Source organism: Gracilinanus agilis, chromosome 4 (genome assembly GCF_016433145.1).
Source record: "Gracilinanus agilis isolate LMUSP501 chromosome 4, AgileGrace, whole genome shotgun sequence".
Classification (NCBI taxonomy): domain Eukaryota; kingdom Metazoa; phylum Chordata; class Mammalia; order Didelphimorphia; family Didelphidae; genus Gracilinanus; species Gracilinanus agilis.
The window spans coordinates 110,907,108-110,928,593 of record NC_058133.1 but is presented as its reverse complement, the minus strand read 5'-3'; the positions used below and the strand labels follow the sequence as shown (position 1 = coordinate 110,928,593).

The 21,486-nt window shown below is 40.4% G+C and overlaps 1 protein-coding gene across 1 annotated transcript; it reads right to left on the bottom strand.

Annotated features, from left to right (window-relative positions):
* Positions 1–984: 984 nt before the first annotated feature.
* Positions 985–17,401, bottom strand: DYRK3 (dual specificity tyrosine phosphorylation regulated kinase 3). The gene is made up of 3 exons (XM_044673992.1): positions 17,322–17,401; positions 14,602–14,713; positions 985–3,062 (listed from the first exon to the last, which is right to left on the bottom strand). Exons 1-3 carry the CDS (start codon positions 17,399–17,401, stop codon positions 1,488–1,490), a joined length of 1,767 nt encoding a protein of 588 aa, XP_044529927.1. The 3' UTR covers positions 985–1,487.
* Positions 17,402–21,486: the final 4,085 nt, after the last annotated feature.

Sequence of the window (21,486 nt, the reverse complement as noted above, 5' to 3'; positions counted from 1 at the left end):
TTGGCTAAGCAAGCCATTTGGCTAACAATAATTGTTATTAGCCATTGTTCACATTTTCAATCATATCTGATAAAGAAGACTGAAGGGGAGGAAAGTGTTTGGGGTCACTACCAGTTTCAGGATATTCACACTAAAATCTCACACAAATTAAAGCTCTCTGTCTCTCACCAAAATCTACCCTGAATCAAGGCTATATATAATCTTAAATAGTAAAGGAAGGAAAGGAGAGAAGAGACAGATGGAAAATGGTGGATGGTGGAAAGCAGGGGATAATGGCAAAGCATTTACTCTACATTTTTGATTCATTTGACACTGGCTTCTCTATTATTTTTGTTTGTGTATTTTTGGTTTGGGTTTATAGGAAGGAGGAGTGTAGAGGGATGGGGAGGGGAAGAGGAGCCAAGGGGAAATGTATTAGAAGGCAACTTAGTGTATTGAGAAGTTGAATCAAAGTTAATGAGCCTGAGTTTTAGTGCTGACTCTGCCTCTAACATTGTGGGTGATCGTGGAATAATTGAGATGTCTTAGGCTAAGCTTAAGTTCTCAAAAAAGCCTTTTAAGCTTCCTGAAAACAAGTTAGGGGGCATTGAGGTGGCTCAGTGGAGAGAGAGACAAGCCAGGAGACAGGAGGTCTTAGGTTCCAATCTGGTCTCAAGAACTTCCCAGCTGTGTGACTCTGGGCAAGTCATTTAACCCTAATTGCCTAGTGCTTACCACTCTTCTACCTTAGAACTGATATTCAACATCCATCTAAGACAGAAGATAAGGTTTTTTTTTAAAAGTTAGAAGCAAAGAAAATTGAATCCTAGGGTTTAGGAAAAAAGAAGAGGATCCACAGGACCTATCTGTCCGGTGACTAACAGCTTCTTGTTTTTCCTCACCATTCCTACATGGGATCTTTTACCTAGAATGAAGACCTGAAAACAGCATCTCAGGGTAAGAAATCTGGGGTTCTCCAATCATCCAACTGAAACTCCTAGACATTCCTAAAGTCATCTCTACTTCTATCCTCACTCTTCACCATTAATTCCAAGGCCAAAACATTTAATTCTGGAAATTGGAGCTTTCTAGCACATGAAAAACATTCATACTACCTGTTTCATCTTCTTTCTCAAGATGCTCCAAAATTTCCATTTTTTTTTCAGCTGCCCACCAAAGGAAATAGATACATTTTCCATATACTTCATTCCAGGAGAGAGGGGTTTAACCCAATAAAACACACTAAGGTGCATTTAAAATTGTTGACCAAGAAAGTACACTGACCTATAAAAAGTAATTTAATAGGTGCTCCAATGTGGCTTAAACAAGGTGGTTAGGTAATTAGCCCTTGAAAAGTTCATCCCCAAACATATAAAAAAGTTTTGCCTCTAAAAAAGTCTCGTCTGTCAAAAACAGGGCCTCTGATGAAGCTGTATTTTCCCATTTGTTGGCTTTCAAGATGATTAAAAATATCATTTATGCATTATTTCCACACAGATCACTCTCTACTAGCTGATGAGTTTGGGCAGAACACTGCATAGAGGTATACCACCATTAGTTTCTGACATTAAGTTAGCTTTAAGCTTGTTTGCTATTCCAGTAACTGGAGGCAATTTGGAACCCAATCCCTGCAAAGCATTGACAGGATTTACTATTCGTTTCCCTGACATTTTGTCTGTATGGAGAGGTTTGGGCACAGGTTTACTAATCCAAGGGTGTCTTAAGGCCTGAGCTGGGGTCAGGCGGGCAGAGGGGTCCCAATGGAGACATCTTTTCAAGAACTCTATGAACAAGTAATCATCACACCCTTTTAGGGCTGTCATCCAGTCTTTGCTGCCTGGGGGCCCTCGCTTCTTACCCCGGCGTGAACGACCCCCCACTAGGACAGCCCTCCCGTCTGCCTGCGTAGTCATCGTACAATATCGGGGCAGGCCCTTGGAGTTGATAAAGTACTTGGCACGCTTCGCTTGCTCCAGAAGTTTTGGAGGGGGCATCCCTAGAAGCTCCATTATACAAGCTAACTGGTCTCCCTCATCCTCTCCAGGGAAAAGAGGCTGTCCAGTCAAAAGTTCTGCAAGAATGCAGCCAAAACTCCACACATCAATAGGCGTACTGTATCGACTTCCCAGGATGATCTCTGGCGCTCTGTAGAAACGAGACTGGATGTATGTGTAGAGTTTCTGGTACTCAAAACAGCTGGACCCAAAGTCAATGACCTTGGTTGCACTGCGGCCATGCTGTTTGAGAAGAATGTTTTCTGGCTTCAGGTCGCAGTGAATGATCTTGTTTCTGTGGAGAGCATCCAGGGATTGCAAGATAGACTGAGCAAATTTACGCACCAGCTGTACACTAAAACCCTGAAATTTGTTCTTTTTGATTAGCTCATAGAGGTCCATGCTTAGCAGTTCAAAGGCCATACAGACATGATTCCGGAATGTAAAGCTTTCTAGCATGTGAATAACATTCATGCTGCCTGTTTTATCCTGTTTCTTAAGATGCTCTAAAATCTTGATTTCCTCGGCTGCCTGTCGATGAAAGCGCTTTTCATTGCGAACCATTTTCAGGGCAACATATTGGTGAAGCTTGTGGTCATAGACTCGAGCGACCTGGCCAAAGCTGCCTTTGCCAATGATTTTCAGCACCTCGTATCTATAAGCCAAGTGGTCTCGGGGTACATGAATGTAGCCTCCCTCAGCATCATCATAGCCCCCATTATTGGGGCCACCAACAACCCCATGCCTTTTCTTAGCATTTGGACCCACAAAATAAACTTCAGGATAATTGATGATTTCTAGCTTCTCATAAGGAGTCAGGTGATGTTTATACTGCTTTAGTGCTTGTTCAGGAGTCAGAGGTACCACTTTCAGTGCTTTGGAGGAACCACTAGATTTGACAGTATTTAAACTGTCTGAACTTTTACCCTGAGAAATGACAGTAGGACACTTTTCAGAGGTATTTGATACTGTGGACTGAAGAGCACTGCCTCTTCTGTTGTCAAAGTCCTGAAACAGCTGTTCCACCTTCACATTCCCACCACAAGGGATTGGTTGACTGTGACTTGTTGTTAGCTTTTCAGTAGTAATCTAAAAAAAAAAAGAAGAAGAAGACATGAGATTTAAAGGGCTACAGGGGAAAATGGGAAACAATTCAGGAAGAAAATGAACCATGAAAACTCCACTGACTTTTAAATTTGGTGATACCCTTTATTAAAGTTAAAGAGACCCAGAGGGGAAAAAGGAAATTGAACTAGAGACCTCTGGGCTAAGTGTCAGGAAAGCAGTGTGATTAGTCCTGATTTGGCCAATGGCTTCTTATTAGACCATAGGCCACTTAATCTCTCAGTGCCCAAGATTCCCAAGTTTGTAAAACAGGAATATTGTATCGTTCAAATTTTTTCTCTCTGGCTTTTAAGGATTTCTATGTTCTGTCTTTACCATATGTATCCAAGCTTATATTCCTCTACTTCTCAATGCAAAACTTTTTTAAAAACTCTTACTGTCTCTCTTAGAATCAAGTATTGATTCTAAGGCAGAAGATCAATAAGGGCTATGCAAAGGTGTTAAACAACTTGCTCAGGGTCACACAGGTAGGAAGTGTGAAACCAAATTTGAACCCAGGTCCTTCTGATTTGGTCTATCCACTGCTAACTAGCTATCATTTCAATGCAAAACTTTTGCTTTCAACATACTGGTTTCCTAAGAGTCCCCCATATATGCCATATTTGTTCTTGCCCATGTGCTTTTATTTATTTATTTATTTTAAACCCTTGTACTTCGGTGTATTGTCTCATAGGTGGAAGATTGGTAAGGGTGGGCAATGGGGGTCAAGTGACTTGCCCAGGGTCACACAGCTGGGAAGTGTCTGAGGCCGGGTTTGAACCTAGGACCTCCTGTCTCTAGGCCTGACTCTCACTCCACTGAGCTACCCAGCTGCCCCCTTGCCCATGTGCTTTTGCTCATGCGGGCAATGCTCTCTCTTCTCCCTATCCAAATCTCACCATCTTTCAAAGGCTGGCTTAAGCCTCACCTCTGCCACTGAGCTATCTAAGGTTACCCCAAATTCAGACTGACTTGCTTTTTCTTTGACCTGTAGAACTTATAATCCATACTACAAATTTAGTAATAGTTTTCTATTGTTTCCTAACCATATTTACATCCATATGCATATACCAGGTAATTTTTGTCTAAAGACAGTCATTACATAATGGCTGACTATCTAGAAATGATCCTTTATGCTAACTGGGTTGTTTTTCAGAGAATGGACATACAATATAGTTTAAAACAAAAATGACCATCTCTGCCAAAGATGACATATGCTTTCCAATAGATTAATAAGAAAGTAAATGGAGCCTAAGAAGTCTAATCAAAAAGGCTATAAGCTAAAAAGGGAGGGAAAGGGAAAGTCTAAGAAAATAGGTAAGATGTAGGAAAGAAAATACAAAGACTAACACCCAGAGAGGTGGCCAAATCCAAGAAGCAGCAAAATTCTGACCTAAGATATCCATAGGCAAAAACAAAAAAGGATGAGTAAAAAGGAAGATCTGTCCATAATTCAGGCAAATATGACCTCAGAAGCCTCACTTACACTTAATGGAGTGAGAAATCCATGACTAAAATAGGGCTCTGGAAGAATATACTCAATTCAGAAGGAACAACATAGGCTTGGAGGCTGGGAAGAGTAGTTCTGCATGCATTAAGAAATATTTGTAAGAAAATTCAGGAATCAGAGAGGAAGGCAGAAGCGGGGGAGGGGAATGTAGGTGAAGATGCACAAAGGCAGAAATTAAAAAACAAACAAACAAAAAAACATTGTCATTGAAGGACATGACTGAGCACCTGGCCAGAAAGGAAAGCCAGAGAGTCTGAGGAAAAGATCACAAACAAAGGATGGAAGCATCACCAAAGTCACGATGAAGGACTTCAATTATTCGAACTTCTTATGCACTCTTTCTCTGCCCAAATCAGAAAAGTTGACATGCTTTTAGGATAACTTGATTCCTCAGAGAAGGTAGAGGAATTGATTACTGGATTGGGAATGATGAGAACTTTATGGGGGAAGTGATCATTTCATCTTGAAATTAGTAACAAAGAAGAGGAAAGTTGTACATTCTAAATTTTAGGAAAGCAGATTTCAAGGCCTTAGAGGACTGGATTCATAACATTAAATTCCCTAAGAGAGCTAAACCCAAGTTAGCCTTCAGAATAAAATTTTGAAGACGAGTAGAAAAATACTACTGACAAGAAAAAGCAAAATTTTCTAAAGAGATGGAGAAGAAACTCACTAACCAACATGGGTTTTTAAGGGCTATGTATAAAAGATAGAGGCAAAGACAAATCAAGGTTGATTTTTTGACCAACAGTTGAAATTTCATCAGTTTAGGGAATTCCTAGTGGGTAAACTGCCTCCACCCAGATGGATGAACTACTCTAATTTAGAGCCTTAGCAAAATGCCTAAGGTATAGACAGAAGTTAAGGGATTTGCCTGAAAAAAATGTGTGGCATGTTCTTTTAGGAATGCTGTTATAAAACTGTTAAAGCTTGGAACAAGCTAAACCCATGCAAAAAAAGCTCAGGACAACAATAAAGGAGGTTAAAAAAAATTTAAGCTATACGTTGAGGAAAAACAGGATCAAAGAAAGGAAAAATTTCCTCCTAAAGGTAAATGATTTGATGGTAACTGATGAAGGAGAATGTAGTTAGTTATTCAGCCCTTATTTTGCTTCTGTTTAATCTGCCAAAGAGAAGCATCTCTAAAATGGAAAGACTAGAATAAAAGTGGATAATAGAGAATTGCTAAAATAAAATAAGCAATAGGAAGAAATCACCTAGCTGCTCTTGAGGCAGTCAGGAGGCCTAGCGGATAGAGTGCTGGACCTGGATTCAGGAAGACCCAAGTTCCAAACCTAATTTAGACACTCACTAGCCATGAGAACCTTTGAAAGGTCACACAGTTCTCTCATTCTCAGTTTCCTCATCCATAAATGGAGAAAATATAGCACTTGCTTCATAGGATTATCATGGGAATCAAAAGAGATAATACATGGGAAGTGTTTTCCAGCCTTAAAGCACCGTATAAATGCTTTGTTGTTGTTCAGGTATTTCAGTCATGGCCAACTCTTCATGACCCCATTTGGAATTTTCTTGGCAAAGACAGTGGAATGGTTTTCCATTTCCTTCTCTAGTTCATTTTACAGATGAGGAAACTGAGGTCAACAAGATTACATGATTTTCCCAGGGCCACACAGCTAGTAAGTGTCTAAAGTCAAATTTGAATTCAGGTTCTCTTATGTTTTCTCCAAATTTGGCATTCTATCCAATGTGCTACCTAGCTGCTAGTTTTTGTTATCATTATTATCATTCACGGGCTCAAGTCACTAACAAATTACACTTGACTATTATGACTGCTTAGCCACTCTTAGTGACCTTTAGAAGATCCAGGAGAATGGGGGAAGTCTGACTAGGTTGGAGATGGGCAAAGTTAACTCCATTTTTTTTTAAACCCTTGTACTTCGGTGTATTTTCTCATAGGTGGAAGATTGGTAAGGGTGGGCAATGGGGGTCAATGACTTGCCCAGGGTCACACAGCTGGGAAGTGGCTGAGGCCGGGTTTGAAACTAGGACCTCCTGTCTCTAGGCCTGACTCTCACTCCACTGAGCTACCCAGCTGCCCTTAACTCCATTTTTTAATAAAGATCAGAAAAAAGAATCTATAAATTATAGAACTCTGAACTTGACTTTGATGCCTAGCAAGATTCTAGAATCTATCATTAAAGAACTGGTTAGTGAATATCTTGGCCAGGGAAGCAACGATCGTAAGTGTCTGGAATGAATAGTTTTATCAAGAACAGGTCATGCCTGACTAACCCAATTTCCTTTTTTGACAGTGTCACAAAATTGAGAGATCAAGAGGATACTGTAGATACATTTTACTTAGATTAAACAAAGTTTGTGACAAAGTGTCTTATGCAACACTTGTGAAAAAGATAAGAGAGATGTGGGCCAGATAACAGTATATACTCTGGTAGATCTGTAATTCATAGAATGTCCAACCTTAAAGAGTAGCCATTAATCATTTCATATAAAGTTGCAAAGTGGTCTCTAGTGCAGTGCCCTTAAAATCCGGGGACTGCCCTGTGTTATAGAACATAGCTTAATCAGAAACTTGGATAAAGTCTTCATATAGTGCTATAAAAGCAATAAAAATATAGCTGTCTATCCTTTCTGAGTATGTGGATGACATAAAGTTGAAAGGCAGATAATACACTGGATGACAGAGTCTGAAAATAAATATTTCAGCAGGCTAGTATATTAAAATGAATGCAGTCAAATAAAATTTAACATAGACAATGCAAATTCCACTTAGATTCAAAAGAATCAACTTCACAATTACAAGATGGGGAAAACTTGGCTACACAGCAAATTTTCTGAGAGAGATTTGAAGGTTTAATGCAATGTGAATCAAAACACAGGCTAGCTTTGTGACCCTGGGCAAGTCACTTAGCACATTTGCTTAGCTCTTGCCCTTCTATCTTACAGATGTTACTAGGACATAAAGTAAGGTTAAAACAAAAAAGGTAGAGCTGTCATCCCTCAGCAAAAAATGGATGAGCTCCAAGCTGCTAAGATGGACTTTTGTACATTCAATAATAAAAGTGTCATTCATTGTGATGGTCAAAAAAGATCTAGTGAGGGGTAGCTGGATGGCTTAGTGGACAGAGAGCCAGCTTGGAGACAGGAGGTCCTGGGTTCAAATCTGACCTCCAACACTTCCATTTGCCTAGCCCTCACCTTTTAGTTTAAGACAGAAAGTAAGGGTTTAAAAACACAAAAATTATCTTAGGCATAAGGGGAAAACATCTGGATTTAGAGCTGGAGAAAAGGCTTCCAGATCTCCCACTCATTTCCTGTGTGCTCTTGAGTAAGTTCCTTAGCACAGTTTCCTCAGTCTGTCAGTCAATCAGGAACTGGCAGTTATTCAGTGCCTATGTGCCAGGCATTATGCTAAGCACTGGGGATACAAAGAAAGGCAAAAAAGCAAAACAAAACCAAAAAATGAAGCAGGTGGACCAGATAAGGCCCCTCCAGCTTTAAATCTATGAGATCCTACAAACAATGTACATGACAGTCACAAAAGTTAATTCAGTCTTGGGCTGCACTGAGAGACCCAGCATATAGAACTACAGAGATATATAGAATGCTATAAGGCAGCTAGGTGGCATCACAGTGCACTGGGTCTGAAGTCAGGAAGACTTTTCTTCCTGAGTTCAAATCTATAAAATGAGCTAGAGAAGGAAATGGGAAACCACTCCAGTATCTTTGCCAAGAAAACCCAAAATGGCATCCCAAAGAGTCAAAAATGATGCAACTGCATCATGGAGTCCAGTTCTATGTACCACATTTTAGCAAGGGCATTAGTAAGCTAAGCATTTAGAGGAAGACCATTAGGATAGAGAAGGACCTCAAGATCATACAATATGAGAGCAGGCAGGTGGTTCAGTGGATAGAGAGCCGGGCTTGGAGATAGGAGGTCCTGGGTTCAAGTCAGGCCTCAGACACTTCCTAGCTTTGTGATCCTGGACAAATCACTTAACTTTAAGTATCTAGCCCGTACCACTCTTTTTGCCTTGGAACTGATACTTAGTGACTTCTCTTAAGATAGAAGGTAAGGGTTTTTTTTTTTTAAAAGGACCCTATAATATGAAAATTCACTGAAAGAATTGGAGAGGTTTCCCAAAAGAGGAGATGATCACTCTTTTGGAGTATGCAAGGGGCTTCCACAAAAGGTGGAAATAGGAGGAATGAATGCAAGTTACAAGGGGGTCAAGAGAGGCTTCAAGTAAGAACAAAAACTCCCTAACCAGCCATTCCAAAGTGGACCAGGCTGCCTGACAGACCATGAGCTCTCATCACTGCAGGTTTCCCAGCAGAAGCAGAGATCTAATTGCTGCATAGACTACAGAGGGGAACTCCATGGACACTGAAATGCTGTCATTTCCTCTGTCCTCTGACTTACACCCAAAGCCCTCCCAGTCTGTTTAAAGCTGCTCCACTCAGTTGTAGCATCTAAGTCCAGGTTCGCCTCCAGTACCAGAATGAGGTAGCACAAGGAGCTCCTATTTAGGCAAAGTTAGAATGATCCAAAGGGCAAGAGAAAGATAGGCAGCGTGTTACAGTGGGGAAATCCTCTGGATTCCAAGTCAGAGGGTCTGACTGTGAAGACCACCATTATTACACTTAATGCCTATGGGACCTGGAGCACTCACTTACTCTCATGGGACCTCTCCTCTCATTTGTAATACAGGGTTTAGAGGATTTGAACTAAATGACATCTGAGGTACTGTTCAGTTCTAAATCTATGCTCTCATGGTATATCATGAGTGCTCCAGTGGTACGTAAGATAATAAAAGAATAAGAGGAAAGCATCCAGTGAGGCAGATGGATCCTCTACAGAGGATTTATGGAAAGGCATGGATGAGGAGGCAGCTGGGCAACAGATACTTCATAGCTGAGTGACCTGGGGCAAGTCACAAGCCTAGCCCTTTGGAACCAGTACTCAGTATTGATCCTAAGACACAAAGTAAGGGTTTAAAGAAGAAAAAGAAAGGGATGAGAATTGCACAGAATAAATTGGAGAGGAGCTACAATCCACATCAGTGGAAGCAGCATTCACATCATAAATTGATAAATATAAGATAGCAAACTAAAGTAAATGCATATTTTGTCTCCCCTGTTATATTGTAAGCTTCTTGAGGATAAGGACTATGTCTAGGACTTCTTAGATTTTCTTTAGGGCACCTCAAAAATTGCTAGCTCGATAAATATGTATTGTCTCTTTGCTGCCCACAAATTATACAGGGTTCCAGTTATTCATTGTTATTGCTAAGCAATTCAATGGTAAATTTGCGGTGGAAATAATGTTTTTACAGAAAACTCCCTGAGGCATCAATACTGACAAAACTGATAACAGATCGGTAAAATTGGTCTTTCCCCTCTAAAAAGCCCAACATTACCTAACCTCCATTTTATATTTAATTTTTTTTGTAAATTGAAGAAAGCTCCTGACTTTTTTCATAGGCAGAATGATTCCTCAAAGGGAATGTTAAAGTTAGAAGATGAAAAAGGAAAATTAAAAGCAACAGTCAGGAACCATTTGTATGAATGATGTGGAAAGGTTAAGAACAGAAGAGAAAATGGGAAAAGGGATTTAAAAACCTGGAATATCTCAAGAGTTATTCTTAGTACATTTTAAGGAACTGGAGCCCTAGACATAACATGACTAATTTTATGCCTTCTAGAAGCAGAAGTAGATCATATTGTGTTTGTTTATTTGACAGATCACTTTAGATTGGGGAGGGAGGGTTTAAACCTGGAGTTCACAGAGTATGAGCTTTTCTTTTTTAATTAAAAAAAGAAAGTTTTTGACAACTATATTTCCAATATATTCATTTCCTTTGTTATCCTATGTATTTTGTTCTATGCATTTAAAACCTTCTAAGAAAGGGTGTTACAGGCATTACCAAAATGTTGAAGGGGTTTATGATCCAAAAAATGTTAGGAATCACTGCTTTAGATGAAGGGAGTAGCCCTGAGCAACAGAGTTCTGGTCTGCAGATTCCATAAGTAAAGTGATAATCATCATGAGATGATAGTCCAGAGGGGCTTTATCTTTAGAAAATGGAATTGAATCATAACAAGTGAAAAAGCCACTTGTATTCAAAATGGCCTAGCCTGTTGCAAATAAAACCAAATTCAAATTAAGAAAACATGTGAAGAAAAAAAAATGGATGAAATTTGGCTTTACATAAGTGGTTGCAGACAACTTGAAACTTAAATACACCATGCTTCCCCAAATAATATTCCTTGTAAGGGCTATTAATTAATCCTTGGCTACTTCTAGGTCACCAATGCCTCAAGCTGCCAAAAAAGAAAAGAATGTTACAGTCTCTTAAGCAACATCAGGCAGTCATTACAAATGTGGCCACAGTGATTTCCCATTTTGGCCTCTAGTTTTAAAATAAAGAGGTGAGATATGAGCCAGTCTCAGACCCTGGTTCCAAAATAATAGTTTAGCAAGGATATTAATAGAATTACAGACACTAAACAGCTGAACGCAAATATGTAATAGCTAGACTATATTAGTAAACGGTGTATCTGCTCAGTAAGTTAAGAAAGCCACATGAAGACCCCTGTTTTTAGGAGTGGTAAGGGCCTCGGTTTCCTCATCTATAAAACAAAGGAGTTTGAACAAAACGATCTCTTTCAGGTCTAAAATTTTAGTGTTCTATTCTAGGCAGAGATTATGCTGAACTAGAGAAAGAACTTGCCTATTTTGGGTTAATTTCTTTAGAACTGAGATCTATCTATTAATGATAAAAATGTTTATATGCATTTCAATCACCACTTCTTACATCGTTCATCTTATTTAATGTTTCTCCTTACTTACCACTGGAACTTTTCTGGGTTCTCTCTTTGCAAAATGGAGAAGTTGGCAAAGTTTGTCTTCAGCAGTACTCTCTAGTCTCCATTTCGGTATCCCTTGCTTCTCCCTTCTCTATCCCCATCTAGCACCCTATATTCTATCTCCACTCCCCAGCTAACTAGGGTGCTCTAACCTAGGTAATTCCTTTTGAGGTACTTTAAATTACTCTCCCTGTAACCCATTAAAACCTGCTTTCAACTAGCTATTCAAGTTAACGTGCCCCCTCTCCATCTTAATAAAAAAATCAATGCTCTACTCCCAAAAGAGTCCATCTCAAATCATAGAATTTGAGTCATCAGCAAAAGGCTGGTGGAGAAGATAACAGGGGAGGGGCACAAATTGTGCCCTTTACCTCATATACCTACATGTAAAAAACTGATTTTGGATGGCTTTATTTATTATGTCCATGACAGCAAAGCATCTCAGGTACAGGGCTCTGGAAAGAACAGATGAATCTCCAAGTAACAGATTTTGTTTCCATAGAAATATAAAATCAATATAGAGGATACTATTTTTCAAAAAGATTGGAAAATCCCTACAAATGCCTGAGAACGTTTTCATCTCAGATATGAAGTGAGAGAATTTTTTCCAAACAGGGAGGGGTCCTTCCAATAAATGTTTTCCCTTTGTGGAACCAACAGAGATTTTGGCTCATATAAATTACAAATTAAGTGTCCTAGGCTATAAATAAAATCTTTCCATTGTTCTAGACAAAATCTTCCACTGCTCACTCAGCATATTAGTCTATAAACTATCTACAGAATACTATACAAATATTTCTATTCTAGGGTTGGTCACAGTGACACGGCAATTTGCATCTGATTCTGAATGTACCCAACTACTACAGATGTTAAATCAAACCTGACCTGTCCACTTCAAGTGTGAGCAGTTAAAACATCATATTTATCATTATTATGAGAGAATATATGTGAAATATTCTTAAAAGGCAAAAATAGGGGAAGAGGGATAGGGATAGCCACTAGGTGAGGCAGAGGAGAGAGCATAGGACTTGGAATCAATAAGACTAGAGTTCAAATCCTGCCTCAGGTACTTTTTAGTTGTGTGGCCCTGGGCAAGTCAGCTAACCTCTCTCTGAGTCACATTCCTCCTCCCTCAGATCAGGATAACAAAAGCACCTGACTCATGGGGTTGTTATGGGAACTAACCCGGACCAAATTGGAAAGAGCTTTGCAAACCCTAAAGCAATGTATAAACAGTAGCTATTGTTATTATACTCAAAAGAGGATTTTATTTTATATCATTCTTTGTAGCCAGCTATGAAGTTAATCAATCTCTCTCGTCCCTTTAAAAGCACACACACACACACACACACACACACACACACACACACACACACACGGATATATAGTTGTTGTTCAGTTATTTTTTTTTCAGTCATGTCCAACTCTCCATGACCCCATTTGGGTTTTTAGTGAGCAAAATACTGGAGTGGTTTGCCATTTCCCTCTCTATCTTATTTAACAGAGGAAACTGAAGCGAACAGATTTTGTGACTTGCCCAGGGTCACACAGCTGGGACATATCTGAGGCCAGATTTGAACTCAGGAAGGTGAGTATCCCTGACTAACTTGGCCAAGCACTCCATCCACTGTGCTACCTAGCTGCCCCTTTATGTTTAAAAAGATAGATATAAATGCACATTTAAATATATGTATTTTTTATATTGCTATAAAGCCAGAATTTTAAATCTACAACTAACTCTAAAATTTTTTAGTCTATTGTGTAGCTTGGAATTCACAGACAAAAATCTAATAGCAAACTAAGTACAAAGTGGCAGGAATTAAATTATTTTGCATCATTAGCAGTATGACTCTATTAGGCCAATGCAGAGTGACTTCTATAGGCTCACTGCTTGAACTAGAATTCAAATGAACTTCCTTTTGAGTCAGATGGCTGACACAGCAACCCATTTCTAAAAATAGTTCACTTTTTTCACTCAGTTTCCCTGAGAAACTGCATATGATAACTGTGAGCAATTAAGAAATCTAATGGCTATTTGAATTGGTTGTGGACTTGTTAGAGGTTTTTACATGCCCAGGACGAAAACCTCTGTATGCTGTGAATCGGAAGGAAATGATACTGTACTTCAGAAAAGAGATAAAAATAGAATGGCTGGCCTTCCAAATGTTTGGTTGTATGTACTTGGCACATACTTCAAATATTATCTAGAAAGTAACAAGTAAAAAGGATAATTCCACACTGGCTTCTCATTAAATAGAGCAAAAACGGAAAAATGCTTAAGGAGGAGAATGAAGAATGACTGATTTCCTTTTTTATTTAGGTATTAAGAAAGGAAAACATAATGAAGAACTATCATATATTATCAACTCAATTATTCATCAGGGTATAACTATAATAAATTTATGAATGTAAGGACAACTCCTTTCTTTCACCAAGCTTACATGGGTGCCTCTAGTCTTACCTAAATATGATTAGCAGATAAATCTTCTTCCCTCCAAAAAAGCAATTGATGTCAAATGGGCTTTGGAGTAGATAGTGAAATGAAGCATGGTATTGAGGCTAGAAAGCCAGCCTCAAAGCCAAAAAGTACTGAGTTCAAGTTCCCCTTCTGACACATAATGGCTGTGTGACTCTGGACAAGTCACTTAACCTTTTAGTGCTTTAGGAAACTCCAACACTGTATTGGTAGAGTGAATTTCCTAACCTGGGTATCCCCTATAGAGATGAAACCATAGGTTAAGTCCCTATCTTGATGTTATCAGGTATCTCTAAGTACCACAGCTTCTAATACCTTGTAGAGGAAACTAGCAGAGTCAAGCATAGAGAACTTATCAGTGGTTTTCACAAAAGGGTCCTTTGTGCTCATGCAATTAGAAAATAAACATGGACTACTTAAATTTAGCAGTTTTCCCCTCTAGTGATTTATATTTATTGCAGTAATCAAGGTGGAAGCTGGGCGTTGCTCCAAAATCATTCTGTACATTTATGGGGAGCCATAATATGGGCAGGCTATGGGAAGGAGGACATAAGTGTTTTGAGAAACAGAATCAAAAGATATCAAGGTCCATGACTAAGTACATGACAAAGTCCTAAGAAGGTCTAGTAATGCTTACTCCTTAACAAAACAATTAGCAGGAAACACAGAATAACTAAATTACTTACAAATAATCTTCTGGGTAAAGCTGGTTCAGACGGATTGCAGGCTATATTTGGGCCAGGTGGACATTTAGTTTCATCTAACATCATGAAGGTATCATACATGCCATCCCCCAACCTAGTTGAAAACAGTAAGCAGACATTAGTCTAGAAGAGAGTAATCCAGAATGATGTTTACCAAAAAAGAAAAAAAGAAAAGGTTTTAGTATTGACTTCCATGCTTCCAAGAAACTGTTCCGACATCACTAGCATCAAATACAATTTATAACGATTAACTGAAATAACCTAGTAGAGCGATTTTCTCTTCTTTTCTTTCTTTTTTTTTTTTCACTTAAGTGATTTCACTTCTGTGCCTATATTTTAAAATAAGAATTCATGCAGGTCTCATTTTTCAAATAATATAAAACATTTTTCTTTTATACGTTATACAGATTGTTCACTGGAAAGATTTTCTTTCACACTGCTTGAAAACTGACATTAGTTTAGACCTGAAGTTAAAAACCTCGTCCTGGAAACTAAGTGATATGGAAAAGAATACTAGCAGCAGAATCATGGAATTCTAATGTACCTCTTGTTGTGCTGCTCTGAAGCAGGCACCACCCTTGGGCCACAGATTCTCTATCTAGAAAATGAGAAGTGCAATTTCTCCTCATTCCAGGCCTTAAGGGGATGAAAAATAAAGATTACAAAGCTAATTTGAATCGTAGAAAGTTACAAGATGTATCATTTTCACATTTTTCACTTTGCTTTCTGGCAAGGTACAACATTAAAGCACCATGAAATTATTTCCAGAAAAGACTAAGAACCTAGAGAAAGCAAAGGACTTGGTTAATTCACAAATAGACTCCATAGGTCAATGAGTTCTATCTGCTACCAAGAATTTAGATTTTTCAAGCATATATGGTATTTGATTTTGGTTCATTTTGCCACATTACTTTTCATATTAATGGATCATAGTACCAGAGATTCCTGTACTATTTTAATTTCTTTTTCAAAGAACCAAGTAATGAAAAAAAACAACAATTTTTAAAGGCAAAACATGAGAATACTCAGCTAAAAACTGGTTAAAGGCACCAAAATAAGATAACTGTATGTCACAGTACCAGTAAGTATGTTCCTGAAAAAGGAGAGGAAAAAAATCTTTTTTTTTTTTAAACCAGTAGACTTGATTTACAGTTTTGCATAGTCAATTCTAGTCTAGGAGTTTAGAAGCTATTTGCAAATTACATTTTGGGGAAGTAGTTTAAAATATCAGCCCCTCCCCTACCCCCAATATATTAAAGATTTATTTTTATATTATGGCCTTCTGGAGTAAATGTGTCATATTTGGACTAATTTATATTTTTAATTGAATTTTGTTTCATTGGCAAGGGCTAAGAATTCTGAGACTGCCTGGTACTTTGCCATGGGCTGCAGAAAACATACCAGAGCCAGACAGGCAGCCATAGTATAGAGAAAAAGACAGACAGTAAAGACCTGAATCATTGGGTACTATCTGTATGACCTTGGGCCACTTGACTTCTATGCTGCCTCAGTTTCCTTATCCTAAAATGAGAGCTGCTGGACTAGATGGTTCAAAATGCCTCCTCCTGCTTTAAACCCAATGTTTCCTACTAGCACCAAAATTATCTCATTGTATAAACGGCGATGAAATAAAAGACAGGGCTATTCCCGACATACACACAGCCCCAAAACATTAAATGAAAGGGAAAAAGAATAAAGAGTACCTAGAAAAAAGTCTTACTAAGTGGCATCTTACCTGTTCCAAAGCTAGACCACACCCCACTGTGCAAATCCCCAAGTGTTCAGTCCTGTTTTTTTATCACCCATAACCAACAGGGATTCTCTGAAGGAATTTTGCTCTCCAGCTTCCCCAGTTAGCAAATCGCTTGGCCTTTCCGTTTTCCTTGGCTTATGCCTCCCAATCTAGCTCCTCTTTCAGGATAAGCCCTCCTTCTTTTTCCCCTCCTGGGCTCTACTCCAACTCTCTCCCCCTTCTTGTGTGGCATAAGGGTGGAGGACGGAACCTACAACTGAGGGTAGGGGGTGGAGGTTGCAAACACCTCCCCAGAACGCTCACAAAGGTTTAACAGCTTTCCTCCTTCCTCTTCTGGGGTGCCTATGTGATGTCTACCAAACCCAATCCCCGTTTCCCCCTCTGTTGGGGTCTCCTTTCCCAAACCCAGCCCTTCCTTTCTGCTTGGCCACCCCTTCCCCAATCCCAGACCCTTCCGATCTCCTGGCATGCCCCTTCCCCACTGCTGGACCTCGCTCCTCTGCAGGAGTGCCCTTCCCCAAGCCCAGGCCCCCTCTTCTTTCTGACGACTCCCCTTCCTCAAACCTAATTCCACCACCACCCCACACCCCCGATCTCCTGGGGTCCTCTTCCCCCACAGCTAGTTTCCACTCTTCTGCAGGATCTCCTTTCCCAAACCCTCTCTCGTGCTACCCCCTAACTCCAACCCCCCCCCCCACCTCATCTCCTGGAGGAGGGCCCTTCCCCTCCGCTAGGGTCTCCTTTTGCAAACCCAGTGCCTTCTTCCCGCTGCCCTCTTTTCCCAAGTCCAGCCCCATTCCTCATTCCTGGGGCTCGTTTCCTTTCTGCTGGGATTCCCTTCCCCAAACCCTCCCTTCTCTTGCCGAGGCCATTCTCCCCACCAAAGAAGCCCACTCCCCTCGGCTCTGCAGGGCCCCGGTCCCCCACCATCCCACACGCGCGCCCCTACCTCCGCGGTTCCTGGACTGGGGGCCCAGCTCGCGGTGGTCCCGCATCCTTTCTGCCGGGCCCGCGGGCAGCACCGCCCATCGCTTGACCCGGGACCCCTCCACTGCGTGGGGACCAGGGGGCCTGGGATGGGTTGGCCGAGGCAGCCAGCGGTGGCGGGGCTGGAATAGGGGCTCAGCGTAGCCCTGCCCAGCGCCGTTTCCCCGGGAGCCCCGGCCACACACGGCCGCTCCCGCCAGCGCCCGCACACGTCTGCTCCCTCCCCCAGCCCGCCCTTTGGGGGCCGGGCGGGAGCCTTGGTGGGGAGGAGGGGGCGGGGGCAGCGGTCTGGTTGCCAGGGCAACAAGGCACGCCCCGGGGAACGACTCCCAGGGCTGACGTGATGACGTATGGCGAGAGAGGCGGGGTTTGAAAACATCCCCTTTTCCTTGCGACCCTCCGGCAACTGTCTACGAGTTACCTTGAACCCACCCTCTCTGGTTGGTGCTCTTGGATTTGGAAATGCAAAATTGGGAATTGGGAAGCCACAAGTCTACAGGTAGTCTCTCCCGTTAGATTGTAAGCTCCTTGAGGGCAGGGACGCTTTTTTGCCTCCCGTTGTATCTCTAGCGCTTAGCACAGTGCCTGGCACATAGTCGGCGCATAATAAATATTTATTGAATCAAACTTCCTTCCATTTCGTAAGGAAGAACACTGACACAGAGAGGGAATTAATTTATCCAAAGTCACCCAGCTCATAGGCATCAGAACATGGATTTCAACTCAAGTCTTTTGTCTTCAGCTTCAGGGGCTCCTCCAGTGAATCTGAATCTCATCCAGTGCTGTGAGGAAAGGGCTAGGAACAGACCATACATACAGAAAGAATGGAAGGTAACAAGCATGCATTTGTAGTAAATACAAATCGATTGAATATATTAAGATATATAATTGTATACAATGTGTCAGGCTCTGTGCTAAGTTCTTTACAAACATTTCATTTGATCCTCACAACAACCTTAGGCTATAGGTACTATTATTATGCCCCATTTAAAGTTGAGGAAACTGAGGTAGACAAAGATTCTCACGTTCCCAGGGTCACAGCTAAGTGCCTGAGGTTTCATTCAAACTCAGTTATTCTCTACTCCAGGATGAATGCTCTGTCTATCCAATGTGTTCCATAGCTGTTTCTAGGACATAGGACAAGAGAAATGCCCCCATGAGGCATCCAAGGAATGTGGAAGGTCATGACTGTCCTCAGTATCAGCCTTTTTCAACTCTATTTCAAAGACAGCACTCCAGTTTCCCTTAGTAACCAGTTTTCCAAATCTATTTGTTGTTATCCAGCCCTTTAGGGGAATCTATTTATATTTTCAGCTGTGTCTCTTATCTCCCCTCCCCCAAGGTAGTGGTGGGAATGGTAATGAGTTCCAAAAATTTATTTCCTGCTAAAATAAAAGAAAACTGGACTACCATCCCAAATCACAAAGGGTAGGCCTTTACTAGACCTCAGTTCTACTTCCCTTTCCCACACCCATTATTTCTGCTCTGTTGCCTTTGTCAAGGGAGTTATTCCTGAGCCACCTTGTCTATAAATGTTTTCCTAGATTTATATCCCCTCCTACTCCCTGCCACTGGAAATCATAGAATTAGAATGTCAGAACTAGAGCTTAGAGCTCTTAAAGTCCAACACTTTCCTTTTACATGGCATGGAAGAAAACGGATTTGACCAAGACCAAGGTAGAAAAGAGATGAGATTCTAGGTTTTGTCTCTAAGAGTTATTTGAGTATGTTTCAAATCTGTCCTGTTAAACTCTAAGTTCTATGAAGTAAATTAGTGCTTTATTTCTCTTCCTATCTCCCCTAGAAGTTGGCCTGGTGAAGGGCACTCCTTTAGCATTAATTAAGCAAAATGAAGTTTTGAGAAAAACTTGAGATAAATTATATCAATCCAGATAGTGAGAAAAGGGCTGATGTTTAAACTGAATTCCAAACACTTTAAAAGAATACAATTGAAGGCTTCAAGTGTATTTACAGATTATTACTTTTTCAAGTAAACTAGTTGAATCAAGCAAAAGATGAGCAATCTAGAGCCTGACCAGTGAAAATTAAGTTCATTGCAGAAGTCACATTGATGCTCAATAGATCTCAAAATTCTAGACACGAGCGCCACATGGTGGAACATGGAGGATTCAGCACCCTTGTTAATTCAGGCCCACACCTAGCCAAAGCGATATCATCCGTTCTTCTCCTCCTAAGACAGCATATCCAACTAAGATACAAAGGCAGCACAGATTCCTCAGCCTAAGAATATGCTTTCTCCCATTTTATTCTTCATAATATTAAGTTTTTTGTGGAAAAAATATAAACAACTGGAGGAGAATGTTCACTAATTACTCAGCATTAGAAAATTGTCACTGGAATGGGGACAGGAAACTAAAGATCCATTGAGATCTGAGAAAAAATAGTGATCAACATGATGGTGGCATTTTGACTTTGCTTCTCAGAACGCTACTTCAGCCAGGCTGCTTTGCTATTCTGTAACTGGCAGTTGGTTGGCAGATATTAGGAATGGCTATACTTCCTCAAATGAAAAAGATTTCCCTCCAGACACTTAAACATTTTGGCCCTTTGCCAACCAACGTTATCGTGGGTACTTATATATCAAACTTACCAAAAGCAAACAATAATAACTCCTATTTATATGGTATTTTAAAGTTTACAAAGTGCCGTACAACCCTGTTAGATAGTTGAGATAATAGTTGCTAACATAAATGATCTATTATTAATAAATGATTTATGTTAGTATATTAAATAGTACTTATTGTTAACAATCACAATACAAATTGATACTATTCTCATTTTACAAATGTGAAAACTGAGTTCAGAGATGAAGTGACTTGCCTACGGTCAAGTGGCAGCAAGAAGATTCATATTGTTTGGCTTGAAAAAAATCATGTTTTTGACTGAACTTGCTATATAACAGGAGAGATCAAGGAAAGTCCTGATTAATATCATAAGTTGCCTCAAGTCACATGATAAGCTTGAAGGGCATGGACTTTCGTTTGATGATCTAGGCCAGATGTTGTCATCATGAACATATGGTCCCTTGCTGAGGGATGTTACTTTGCACATGATAGGGAATTCTTTATTAGACTCCAGAGACCAGGGCTTCCCAGATTATGGTTGTTGACAGAGTCGGGAGGATGAACTTTTGTCAAGCTATAGGAGTTATGGAAACACCTCCACTCTTCTTTATTTGGAACACTTTTCCAGTGTTTTCTCCCCTTTGGACTTCCTTTTCCCTTTGTACCTAGCCTTCAGTGATGATTGTGGCTTGCAACACAAGCAAATGACAGTGGGAAATGCGCTTGCCTACAAGAGTTTGAGTCCCTGGTCCCCTTCTTCTTCTTTTATATGCCCTTCACAAGCATGGGTCAATGTCTAGCAAGGGGTACTGAGAAATGGACATTTTGCAGCCTCATTGGCTACTTTGAGGGCGGAGAGTTCCTAATTTCAAGATTGAGACATCAGTTGAATGAAAGGAGGACAATTTCCATTAACTGGTTGTTTGTTGAAGAACATCCCAGCTAGGATCATTATATACCTGAAGGACAAAAGAAATCCATGCCTCGACTGGGCTGGAAGGGTGAACTCTGTTAGTTGTTCAGACAGTGAAGATTAAAGGTGAATAAGGACTTAGTGCTCAGTCCACAGCATTAACTTTGTCTTCCTGGAAGAGTATAATTTATATAACAGGTTATCTGAAATATTTTATGTTTTAAGACATCCCTTCCCTCCACCCATCCCAGCCAGACTCACTCCTGAAATCATAACCAGACTAGCAAGATCCTCACAGGGTGGCTATTATGACAGGCTCAAGGAGTATCCCTTGAGTGCCTATTTCACCAGCAGGGTAGCTCTTCAACCCATACCATATGTTCTCTTTGTTAACAATAAGTCAACAGACTTAATTACCCCCTAGAAAAGGCATTTACAAGTGAGCAGAACCAGGAGAACATTGTACACAATAACAGCAATTCCGTAACAACGATCAACCATGAAAGACTTAGCTGCTCTGATCCAGACAATGATCCAAGACAATTCCAGCAGACCCATGTTGAAAAAGGTTATCTACCTCCAGAGAGAGAACTGGTGAATTCTCTGATGAATTGATTGAAGCACACTTT

Coding starts and splice junctions, on each gene's coding strand:
- DYRK3 (XM_044673992.1), bottom strand. CDS start 17,401: ATGGGCGGTGCTGCCCGCGGGCCCGGCAGAAAGGATGCGGGACCACCG. Junction 14,714..17,321: donor CCAGTCCAGGAACCGCGGAG/GTAGGGGCGCGC, acceptor GTTTTCAACTAG/GTTGGGGGATGGCATGTATG. Junction 3,063..14,601: donor CTTTACCCAGAAGATTATTT/GTAAGTAATTTA, acceptor TTTTTTTTTTAG/ATTACTACTGAAAAGCTAAC.